Source organism: Crinia signifera, chromosome 5 (genome assembly GCF_055691185.1).
Source record: "Crinia signifera chromosome 5, ASM5569118v1, whole genome shotgun sequence".
Taxonomy (NCBI): Eukaryota; Metazoa; Chordata; class Amphibia; order Anura; family Myobatrachidae; genus Crinia; species Crinia signifera.
In genome coordinates this window covers 150,499,517-150,511,813 of record NC_139221.1, presented here as the reverse complement: position 1 = coordinate 150,511,813, position 12,297 = coordinate 150,499,517, and the positions used below count along the sequence as shown (strand labels likewise).

At 43.8% G+C, this 12,297-nt stretch overlaps 1 protein-coding gene across 1 annotated transcript in view; it reads right to left on the bottom strand.

Moving 5' to 3' along the window:
* Positions 1 to 3,596: 3,596 nt before the first annotated feature.
* Positions 3,597 to 12,297, bottom strand: part of NSUN2 (NOP2/Sun RNA methyltransferase 2) — a 45,917-nt gene continuing 37,216 nt past the window's right edge. The window contains exons 15-18 of the mRNA XM_083145170.1: positions 5,890 to 5,970; positions 5,641 to 5,779; positions 4,591 to 4,630; positions 3,597 to 4,140 (exon numbers count right to left, since the gene is read on the bottom strand). Of these exons, the coding sequence (XP_083001296.1) occupies positions 3,774 to 4,140; positions 4,591 to 4,630; positions 5,641 to 5,779; positions 5,890 to 5,970 (627 nt within the window). The 3' untranslated portion in view covers positions 3,597 to 3,773. The remainder of the gene's footprint in view (positions 4,141 to 4,590; positions 4,631 to 5,640; positions 5,780 to 5,889; positions 5,971 to 12,297) is intronic.

The window sequence follows — 12,297 nt, the reverse complement described above, 5'->3', positions numbered from 1 at the left end:
TTTATCATCCCATCCCTCAGTTTTCACTTTCTAAATTTATTTGCACATCTTCAACTTCAGTCAGGCTTTAATTCATCCTCCTAATTAGCTTTGTTGCTCTTCTTTGAATTTTTTTCTAATTCTAGGATGTCCTTTTTATAGTGCGGGGCCCAGAATTGTACTCAGTTTTCAAGGTGTGGTCTAACCAATGCTTTGTACAGTGGCACACTTACTTTTGAGTCCCTAGTTTTCATGCCCCTTTTAATACATGCTAGAATTCTGTTGCCCTTTTTTGTTGCTATGTGACATTGAGCACTACACCCCAGTTTGTCATCTATTTGGACTCCCAGATCCTTTTCCAGTACTAAATTACCCAATGTCTCCCCGCTTAATTTGTAACTAGCACACTGGTTATGTCTCCCAAGGTGCATAACCTTGCATTTATCCACATTGAACCTCATTTTCCACATTTTTGCCCACTCATCTAAATTGTCAAGATCATTTTGAAGCACGGCGACCTCTTCTGTTGAATTAACAACTGCTCTATTTTGTATCATATGGAAACATTGCTGAGTAACCCCATCCAAATATAGTTAATAAAAGGGTTAAATAAAATGGGCCCTAGAACAGAACCCTGTGGCATTCCACTTAGTACTGGTATATTGGATACGGCACTGTTCACAATTACTCTTTGTTCTCTATTACACAGCCAGTTCCCTACCCATCTACAGATATTTGCCCCTAATTCCAGGTCTTCCATTTTATTTATTTATCAACCTCTTGTGTGGTGCTTTAGCAAAATCTAAGGAAGATCACATCTACAGCTTTTCCATCGTCAAGGTTTTCGCTAACCGTCTCATAGAAACCAAGTAAATTTGTTTGGTATGAATGATTTTTAACGAACCCATGCTGGTTATCACTGAGTAAACTATGAAGGTCTAAATATTCCTGGATACCATCCCTTAAAAATCCTTCAGATAATCTACCCACTATTGATGTTAAGCTCACTTCTATTAGTTGGAGTCCTATAAGGCTCAGTTTTAGGACTTCTGCATTTTGCAATCTATAGCACAACTAATCAGCTCTTTTGGATTTCAGCATCATTCGCTTTGCGTATGATACCCCCCAAAAAACTATTGTACCCATCTTTGTACTAATCTGTATTGGGCCATACCACCAAATCCCTTTCTGCCGTTTCATCTTGGATGTCATCTCACCACCTCAAACGTAATATTTCCAAAACAGAATTCATTATATTTCCACTCAATCAAGTTTGCTGCCTAGACTTTATCCTCGACTCTGAGCTGTCCTATGCACCCACATTCAATCAGTCTAAATATTTTAAAAAAATAAGTGGGAGATATGAAAAACTAGTGTCGACCATGTCAATGTCATTTTTTTTGGTTTTCTGTATAGAATGGTTTATACTTTACCATCAGAGGGCAGAGTAAGATAATAGTGTAGTATGTAGACCATGTATATGTGTCGACCTAGTCACTTGCAGCCATTAGTGGTTGACCTACTATACCATAACCATGGTTGATCGGTGCAAAATATGATTTGGATTGACAGTCATTAATGGGCATATGTTGAACGCTACATCAGCACCCTGGTATGCAAAGAACAGTAGTCTATTTATCGGCTTACAATATGGCAACTTTTCTTATAGGTTCTACTGAAGCAATCTCCCTCCCACCATTAAAAAAGAAAATTCGGTACTTGTGTACTAGCACGGCACCCATCACATCGCAGACCATAAGGCATACGATGGTATGAGATGCGATGTTACGCGATGGTATACAATTTTAAAAATAGTATACCATTGTACTGCATATACAATGGTATGCGATTTTAAATTGTATAAGTATCCTAATGGGTTTTTCAATGTTAAAAGTGCCCCCTATAAGATAATTAAACTTAGTATGCTTAGTATGTTAAAAGCTCCCCCACTATCAATGCCAACCCGAAGCGTGGGAAGCGCAGCGAGCACGCGAGGGGTGGCGGTACGCGTCCTCCGACCTTTTCATTCCCCCACTATCCACGTCGGCGTGGAGTTCATCTTATATAGTGGGGCTCGCCACACTATATAAAATAAACTCCACGCCGACATGGATAGTGGGGGTATGAAAAGGTCGGAGGACGCGTACCGCGTGTATGGCATGCGATTATATGTCGTACAACTTAATATCGTGGGCGCCGTGCTAATACACAAGTACCGAAAATCCTTATGGAGGTTTTATCTTCACTATAAAGTGCAGCTCTACTATTTTCAAATCGAATCTTCAGATACACATTCTACTGTTTCCAAAGATAGAGATCCGGAACACATGGCTATTTGACTATTGAAGTCCAAAAACACATTTTTGTAGTCCACCCCTTAATCCAACATATCAGTCTCCTGGTCGGTCAAAAGTGCACTTTTTTTTTTCAGGACACTGCAAACATGTTAGTAGCAGCAGCACATATACGCAGCCCAGCAATGTACAGTATAGTATAGTAAAAGCAGTACATCCGGCAGTCCAGGAGCCAGACACACCACTAGTGTACATTACAGCACGCAGCTCTACAGCTGGCGTGGATGCAGCCAGTAGGCAGATCAGGCAAATGAGTTGTAGTGTGCCGAGCACAATCTGCATCACCCTACTTATGGCCCTGCCAAACACTATACAAGCATAAACTTTTAACTCTTGCATTATTTTTAATAACACTGAGGAAACAAAGTTACAAATTAAAGAGCAGCTACAGGTCTCCCTACACTGCCAGTCTTGTAAAGCAAAGTCATTTATATTATATTACAGAAGTGACATTACAGGAATTCTACTACTAGATCTTATAACCAACACTGCATTTCATTACTTTTGTATTTTCAGACAAGTAGTGCTACGCCAAATAGAAACTAAATCTGATCAGCTTTTCACATTAACTTTCTCAGACCTACTTGACTAGGATATTTTAAAGCAACTATACCGTTCCATTACAGTTTTATTTATTTTTTTACATTTCAGGCTTTTTTTCCACAGATCATTTTAATGCTGTATTTAGAGATGGAGCCGCTCTCAGCAGAGTGGCTCCCGGGCGCCATCTGACAGCATGGGGCACTGCTCCCCAGGTATACAGATATTGCGCTGGCAGAAACGCAGAGAGGGGACCCATCTGTACATGGCAGTGCTTAGTACTATAGCTATATAGCACAAGTCTAGTGTGGGCAACATTTTGTAAAGATTGGCATTCAATACTGTGTTTTTTCAAAGTATCACAAACTATACAATACAAATCAAGATATTCTAATCTACAGTCATATCTCTGCAAATGCAACAAACTAAAGTATGCCAATAATATTTCTATAGTAGGAAATTAAATTACAAATGGTTTAGTGTAGCGCTCCATACACACTAAACTAGTGCTCACAAATGCAGAGTGTGTATGGGGGCATAAGTAATTTAAAGTTGCTTTGTAACACTTTCAAAATGATACAAAGGATGTATGCCAGCTTGCCTAGGACGCTAGGCAAGCTGGTTTAGTAACTAAAAAAAGTGTCACATTAGTAAAAAAAAAAGTTAGGAAACACTGGTGTTATTTCTAAATAAATCTGTACAACAATCATGTACTTTATTATTAATAAAACATTTCATTAGTTTGATATCCGTAATAAAAAAAAAAAACACATATGAACCAATGTGGATCTATGAAATGAAAATATTAGCTATACTTACAATACAAAGAAACAAAAATATAATTACATAAAAGCAGGCCGCCACAACCAAACATGATCAGTATTGAGGCAATCCTGACAGCTAACCCTGTACATTGTTACCATCATCTGTGCACTTTGAGGCAGGCACTTCCAGACACACTGCAGCACAATCCTGCTTTACTTCCACTACATCAGAGCACTCAGTATTTCCTGTAGTCTTATGCTCGGACAGTTCTAACCCCTTCTCCTCCACACTATTAATGTCCATCTCCTCATCCTCCAATGGGTTAAGAACAGCATTTTTCTTTGAAGATTCATTTTCTGTATTTTCCTTCTTCTCCTTAAATACTTCCACCCCCATCATTCTCAGGTAATGCATTCTTTCGTTTTTTGGCACAAAAGAACGGATTGAGGTTTTCCCGCGCCAGCCACACAGAACAATGGAGCACTGAAGTGTGTCAGGTTTCCTAAAAATAGACGACACTAATCTCAATATTAAAAGAGCATATGAAGTAAAACTTGTTTTACATAAAAAATGTAAGTGCGTTAAAATCCTTTATACCTCAGGGAGAACATTTAAAATATATGCTAGACAAACAAAAATAGATCTGTTACAAACAGAATGCAAAATGTAACAGTCCGAAGACAAGCTTCTTACTAGAAGCAATTATTTTCAATAAATCCAACTATACATACAGATGGAGCCGCTGTCACTAGAGCAGCTCCTGGTGCGGTAAAGAGCCACACAATGTGGCGCTCGAGTGCGGAGATGCGCGCCCCATTCCCAGCTATGGGCGCGCAAGTGTGTGAGCTGCTTGCATGCCCGCAATTGCTGGCGATATGCCAGCAACGATGGGGCCGGCCACATCTGTATGTTTTACCAATTGCAAGATATAGGTTGTATGTAAGTTACTTACTGTACATCAGGTTCATATTTTAGGATAATACTTCCCATGGCTGAAAATAACAAAACACAGAAATGTTTAGCTCACAGGTATTTATAGTGCAACACTGTTCTAGTCAACACACTATTCAAAGCAGGAGAATTAAAATGTTCTAAATACATTTACACACACACACACACACACACACACACACACACACACACACACACACACACACACACACACTATTGCGAGGACAGAGCACAGTGCATGAACAGATAAGTTAAATTGCAATTAGAGTGCATTGTGATTATAAAATAGAGATTGGCACAATGACAACACTTGAGCTGGAAGGCAGAATATGGCATGTTGTAGAAAATGAAACATAGATTTTGCCTGTCCTTTTAATCCCTCAGCCTTCTGTTGCAGTGTTATTAAGCTTCTGAATCCAATGCGTTATGCAACAGCCAAGTATGGACAGACGGGTGCAAGAATGCAATAAACATGCTGAACTTTTCAGAATCTTGTGTTCTTAGGTTTTCAATGAGACATGGCATTTGTAAATTTCCTGCACAGGAAGATGCATAAAAAAACGCAAACTAAGGGACACAATTCTAAAAATCAAAGTAGTTATAACATTGTTAATACTGAAATAAATCGATGTTCCCTAAAAGAAAAAAGTATTTTTCCTTGGTTTAGTTTTCTGCTTCGCTGGGTGTCCCCAGTCTTGCAGAAAGGTTGGTGAAGGACATATGATAAAATGTGTGTATTTTAAGGTGAGCTCATCTGACCCGAGCTCCCCGGTTTGGTGGGGGGAGTGTTTTCTTCTTGTGGTTAGAGTAAAATTGCCTGACCGGTTCAAACAGACAGGAAGAAGAAAGTACCTCTAATAAACAAAATTCAATAAAAAGCATTGCAATCATAAGAAACAGAGGCAGGGTCTTGTTCCATATGGCTCAATAAGGATTGGTGGAAGAAAAGGACAGCTTTATGAACCATGGTCTAACTGCACTCATTTACACAGTGTTCAAGACCTTCATTATGCAAAGTGCTACATGTAAAGAGTATGTGTTTTTTACTTACCTAAATCTTTAGTCTGCTTTTGTATTTCATTACTAAATTTACTTAGGAAAGGATTTTCCTGGGTAAGTAGAACCTTGATGTCTTCCACCGATACGGTTACAACTCTTGAATTGATGAAGGGATAAATTGTATAAATGCCCTGTAAACATTAGTAGAGGGGAATACAAATTGCAAATATTAATGGAAATCGCCCAGAATGCGCACGTGTTTTACAAAAAACAAACAAACAAACAAAAAAAAAAAAGATACCTCTTGTGCAAGCCTGTAAGCGCAGCCATACTGTTCTCCATCATTGTTTCTGCAGAGAACTTTTATACCAGTATTGATTACCTGCCAAAATAACCAAAACAATTATGTACTATAATCGATGCTTCTGCGTTACCTAGATACCCAGGGTAAGTGCAAAATTCAGAAGATCAGTACTCAAAATAAAAACTCCCAGAAGCTGAACATTTTATTAATTCTATGACTTATACCCCTTTTACACCAGCGCAAAAATCCAGGTCAGCGACAGTGTAAATGGGTCACGCTGTGTCGTTTTAGACGGGACTTCTACCCAGGTCATGGGGAGGGGGGTGGGGGGGGGGAGCCGCTGCCAGTGTAAAAGGGACCAAACACTGGTTTAAAGCTGGGTCCAAAAAAGGGATTTTTGTAAGAACCCCTTTCTCTGATATGGTCCTGGTGACACAGCTCAACACTGGGATGTAGGAGGGTCCGAAGGAGCCAGGCACCTATCCTAAAGCTTTTAGAGGGTAGGCTCCTCCCCTACTGCATCCCGGACTCTTCAGCTCAATCTTTCAAAGCCACTGGAATACATTAACTCAGTACAAATGCCTGCACATATTATATGCACATTTTTTAACAATAATTGTTAACTTTAACCATTTTAACATGAACATCATGAACTCTGGCATACTTACTGAGCGTAAGGGAGGGATCGCTGTGTCACCAGGACCATATCAGAGAAAGGGATTCGAACGGTAAGTTCTTACAAAAATCCCTTTTTCTCTTTCAATGGTCCTGGTGACACCGCTCAACACTGGGACGTTCCAGAGCCGGTCCTTTGGGTGGGTACGCTCAGGTCTGCAGCTCTCAGCATTGCTCGCCCGAATGATGCGTCCTCCGACGCGAACTCATGGAATCTATAGAATTTGGCAAAGGTATGAACAGATGACCAAGTGGCAGCCCTGCAAACCTGTTCAGCTGTTGCCCCATGTCGAACCGCCCAAGAGGTGGCAACTGACCTGGTGGTATGCGCATTTATTCTGGCCGGCACAGGCCTTCCCACTTTGGTGTATGCAAATGCTATCACAGATCGCAACCATCTAGCAATAGTCTGCTTAGATGCAGGCCAACCAATTTTGTGTATGTCATACAACACCAACAAGGTGTCAGTCTTTCTGACACTCTTAACTCTGTCCACATAAATGCGTAAAGCACGCACCACATCCAAAGTCCTCAATTTGTCCCTTTTCCTAGAACCCTCTGGGGGTTGAAACACAGGTAGAATTATCTCCCGATTTAGATGGAAGGCAGAGACTACCTTCGGCAAAAACTGAGGCACTGTCCGAAGAACTGCCCTATCGTCATGAAAAATTAAGAAAGGAGATTTGCATGACAAAGCTCCTAACTCTGACACCCTTTTAGCTGATGCCACTGCCAACAAGAACACCAGCTTCCATGTGAGAAACTTAAGGTCCGCCAACCTCAAAGGTTCAAAGGGTGCCTTCTGAAGGCATTCCAAAACCAGCGACAAATCCCAAGGCGCTACTGGTTGTTTGTATGGAGGTTTCAACCTAGATACCCCCTGTAAAAAAGTCTGAATTTCCGGTAAAATGGCTATCCTCTTTTGGAAATAGATGGACAAGGCCGAGATCTGCACTTTCAATGACTGAAGGCTTAGTCCCGATGAGAAACCATCTTGTAAAAATTCCATCATTTTTGATAACTTAAACCGAGATGTGTGTGACTTCCGTCTCTTACACCATCGAATGTAAGTTTTCCAGACTCTATAATAATTTGCCGAGGATACAGACTTCCTGGCTTTAATCATAGTGTGAACTACTGCGTCAGAAAAACCTTTACTTCTCAAAATGGCGGTCTCAATAGTCAGGCCGTCAAAATTAATCGAGCTGAATCCAGGTGATTGAATGGGCCTTGTCTTAGAAGTTCTGGCCTCAGAGGTAGACGCCACGAGTCCACAGACAACCTCTGAAGCCTCGAGTACCAGGACCTCCTTGGCCAATCTAGGGCCACTAAGATCACCGGAACCGCCTGAGCCTGTATTTTCTTTAAAAGTCTCGCCAGCATTGGTACTGGTGGAAAGGCATAAAGGAGATTCCCTTCCCAGGGGATAGTCATGGCATCCACCGCCTCCGCTAGTGAATCCCTCGTTCTGGCATAGAACCTGGGCACCTGATGGTTGAACCTGGATGCCATCAGGTCCACATCCAGAGTTCCCCACTTCAAGGTGATCTGCTGAAACACTTGAGGGTTTAAGCTCCATTCCCCTTCCTTGAGCTCCTCCCTGCTCAGAAAGTCGGCCTCTATATTCTCCACTCCTGGTATGAATATAGCGGATACAGCTGGAACATTCTGTTCCGCCCACAGGAAGATTCTGGACACCTCCCACATGGCCAATTTGCTGCGTATACCTCCCTGGTGATTCAGATACGCCACAGCTGTGGCATTGTCGGTCTGAATCCTTAAAGGGAGGTTCTGTAACCTGTCTCCAGCCAAGGAAATCACTTTCTAGACAGCCCTCAGCTCCACGATGTTGATCGGTAGAGCCGACTCCTCTGCAGTCCACAAGCCCTGCAGCCTGAGGTCTAAGACTACTGCCCCCCCAGCCCCTGAGGCTGGCGTCGGTAGTCACCACCAGCCAGTTCCAGGTCTGCAATGGTCGACCCCACTGAAGGGAATCCACTTCTGTCCACCATTTCAAGGAGTCTCGAGTGTCCGAAGACAGCACTATCAGCTCCGACTTCATGGTCTGTGTGTTTCCTGACCAAGCCGTCAAGATGTTCCATTGGAACACCCGAGAGTGGAACCTGGCAAACTGCAGCGTCTCGAACGACGCCACCATTTTCCCCAGCAGCTTGAGGCACCTCCATACTGAAATGCTCCGAGCGCTGAGAATCTCCTGGACTAAGGTGACCAGATCCCTGGCCTTTGCCTCCGGGAGAAATACCCGATGGAGATGGGTATCCAGAATGACTCCCAAGAATTGGAGCCTCTGTGAAGGTATCAACTGAGATTTTTGTAAGTTTAAAATCCAGCCGTGAGCCTGCAAAAAACTGATGGCTTCCACCAAATGACTTTGTAACATGGCTGCTAACTCTGCTTTGAACAGCAGGTCGTCCAAATACGGTATCACTGTGATTCCCCTGAGCCGCAGCACAGCCGCCATCACCGACATTATATTTGTAAATACCCTTGGCGCAGTGGCCAGACCAAAGGGCAACGCTTGGAACTGTAAATGCAGGTCTCCTATTGCAAATCTCAACAGAGCCTGATGTTCTGGGTGTATAGGAACATGAAGATATGCGTCCTGGACATCCATGGACGCCAAAAATTCTCCCTGGTCCAGGCTTAGGAGCACTGACCGTAGAGACTCCATTTTGAAATGGTCTACCCATAAATGGACATTTAGAGACTTCAAATTTAGTATTGGTCTGAAAGACCCGTCTGGTTTGGGCACCAAAAACAGAGTGGAATAAAAGCCTTTCTTCCACTCTGCCCTGGGAACCGGAGTTACCACCCCCTTCTCTAATAGAGAGTGAGCTGCACTCACAAGAGCCGTACGGAGCCGAGCTTCCTTTGGCAAAGACGTGGGGATAAATCTTCTCGGCGGAAGACCTCTGAAAGGGATTTTGTAGCCCTGGGCAATAATATCTAACACCCAGGCATCCTGGTCTAGAGAAGCCCATGCGTCCCTGAACTGTGATAGACGCCCCCCCCCACCTTTATCACTGCCGGGCAAATCCCCTGACAGTCATGCGGAGGGTTTGTCCTCTCCTTTGGGGGCAGGCTTCTTGTGAAAGGAGCCAAACTTAAACTTCGGGGCCTTGCCCCTGGAAGACTGAAACTTTCCCCTGAAAGACTGTCCTCGAAAGGACGCGCCACCTCTAGGGGAGTGCCGAAAGGACGGCCTAAAGGCAGAAAATCTGGATGTCTGCTTAGCCGTGGGAGCCGGCAGAAATGTACTTTTGCCGGCCGTGGCCTGTTTAATGATCTCCTCTAATTCAGATCCAAATAAGGCCTTCTTAGACTCATTGTCTGCTTCCCAGGCCTTAAGCCAGAGCACTCTCCTGGCATTAATAGAAACTGTGGACACTCTAGCCGCCATTTTGAGTGCCTCCTCCTCTGCTTCCAATACATATTCTGCAGCAGCCTTAAGCTTCTCCGCCTGTAGCAATACACCAGGGTCAGCCTGTAGCATGGTGCATAAATCATTAGCCCACTCAATCATGGCCTTAGAGACCCAGGCTGAAGCAATAAGAGGACGTAGGGTGAATCCCACCCCTTCAAATATAGCCTTGAGGTTTCCCTCCAGCTTTTTGTCCACCGGATCTTTGAAAGCTGCACCGCCTTGTACTGGTAATACAGTAGCCTTAGACAAACGTGCCACTGAGGCATCCACAACTGGCACTTTCTCTCAGAGCTCCGCATGAGACTCTGGCATGGGGTACAGACTAAGGAATCTCTTAGGCATCTGCAGCCTCTTATCAGGGGTTTTCCAAGCCCATTCCAACAATTCCTGTAAACCTTCATCTGAAGGAAAAGTAACAGCCTCCTTACGCTGTCGCTTAAACACACCTTTAGCAGGAGTCTTATCCTCCACTGAAAGTTTCAAAGCCTGTTTCACAGCTATAATAAGATCCTCTACCCCTGCAGAAGAGGCATCTTCCAAATCATCACCCTGATCCCAGGGGATGTCAGTATACGCTCCCTCCTCTTCATCTACCATTACAGGCATAGCATAAGACCTTTTAGGGGTCCCTGCAACATCAATTTTGTCTAGTATTTCACTAAACCTGTTGATCCCCCTTGCAGTATCCTGCATCACCTGAATAAAGGCAGGATCTGCCTGGGTAAGAGGCAAGGAACCAGAGGACTGCTGAGATGATGGCATAGGTCTCTGAGATTCTACCAAGACATCACTCGTCTGTCCAGTAACTGCACCAAAACGTTCACTGACCTGCCCAGGACACTAGCCCACGCGGGTTCAATCTGCTCTGCCCTCTGAGGTTCACTCCCCATGGGTCTCACATCAGATCAAGTATTACATAAGCCCCCCTGGCCATCTGCTCAGGAACAAATTTTTGTTTACACACATTACAAGCGCTCAGTGCAATAAAGGCTCCCTCCCCCAAAACCACAGCATGTTGCTCAGACATGATGAAAAGTGAACTACACAGTGCATACAATGTACAAAAGCGATTATACAGGTTTAATGCACTCAGTCACTTAGCTGTCTGTCGGTTTCAGATGCGGGGAAACGATGCCCAGGAAATCCAAACACTCTGCCAGGATCTGTAAGCCAGCTCAGCTCCGCTGCAAGCGTACTGCAAGGCGCCAAAAGCAGAGTGAGGGAAGAGACCAAAGTCCCTGCTGCTGCGGGGTCCGTGAATTTTGGCGCCAACCACCCCCAGTCAGCCGCTCCCTTGGTAGGATTTCCTAGTTCCAGTATCTCCCCCTCGACTGGGGACCACTTGGAACATGCCTGTAACAACACTGCTGTCCTCTCATACAGGAGCTCAGTGTGTAAGCTCCGCAGAAAATGGCCGCCGCCATCACGGAGCGCCTGTCCCCCATGATCCCCACCTAAGCGTGAAGCCGGTTTCAGGACGCCCCGGAGCCCAGGCAGCTTCTTAACAGAAGCTGTAAGCGCTGCACAGGGAGGCCAGACAGCGTCTCCCTTGTGCACAGTGAGCTGACAGGACGCGCTTCTGTCAGCTCATGCTGCGCTAGCAGTGTGAGGATTCACTATGAGAATCCTCACACTGTGCCTACCTAGCTAGAGTAAAATTAATAAAATAATAAAATTCCCCTAACTACTCTATTTCTTCAGCTGCTCCTGCAGCCCTTTAGAATAGCACCCACTACAGTGGGCACCTAACACGAACTGAAGAGTCCAGGATGCAGTAGGGGAGGAGCCTACCCTCTAAAAGCTTTAGGATAGGTGCCTGGCTCCTTCGGACCCTCCTACATCCCAGTGTTGAGCTGTGTCACCAGGACCATTGAAAGAGAAAACCCAGGTGTGACCCGGCATTTTGTTGTATAAGGAATATTACTAAACACTAATTTAAGCTTAACTTGTAAATGTTAACTTAATATGTAAACATATTAAAGCTTAATTGAAGGATACAATCTAATGTAATTTGTACTGTGCAAAGTGTCCTTTGCACTCTCAAGGTGCCCACACACTAGAAAGATCTGCAATCTTGAGATGTGCATAAATTAGCCTTCAAAGCTTTTGTCCATCCTGGACAAAAGATTTCAGGCAAGCGCAACATTTATCTTAAAATCTAAAGAACGTTGCTATTGATCTTTTGCTAAATCTTCTAATCTTTCAAGCATCTTGTAAGATCAGAATATTTAGCAAAATATCTGTGGGAGCGCGCATCCCAAAAAAAAAAAAATCGTTCTAGTGTG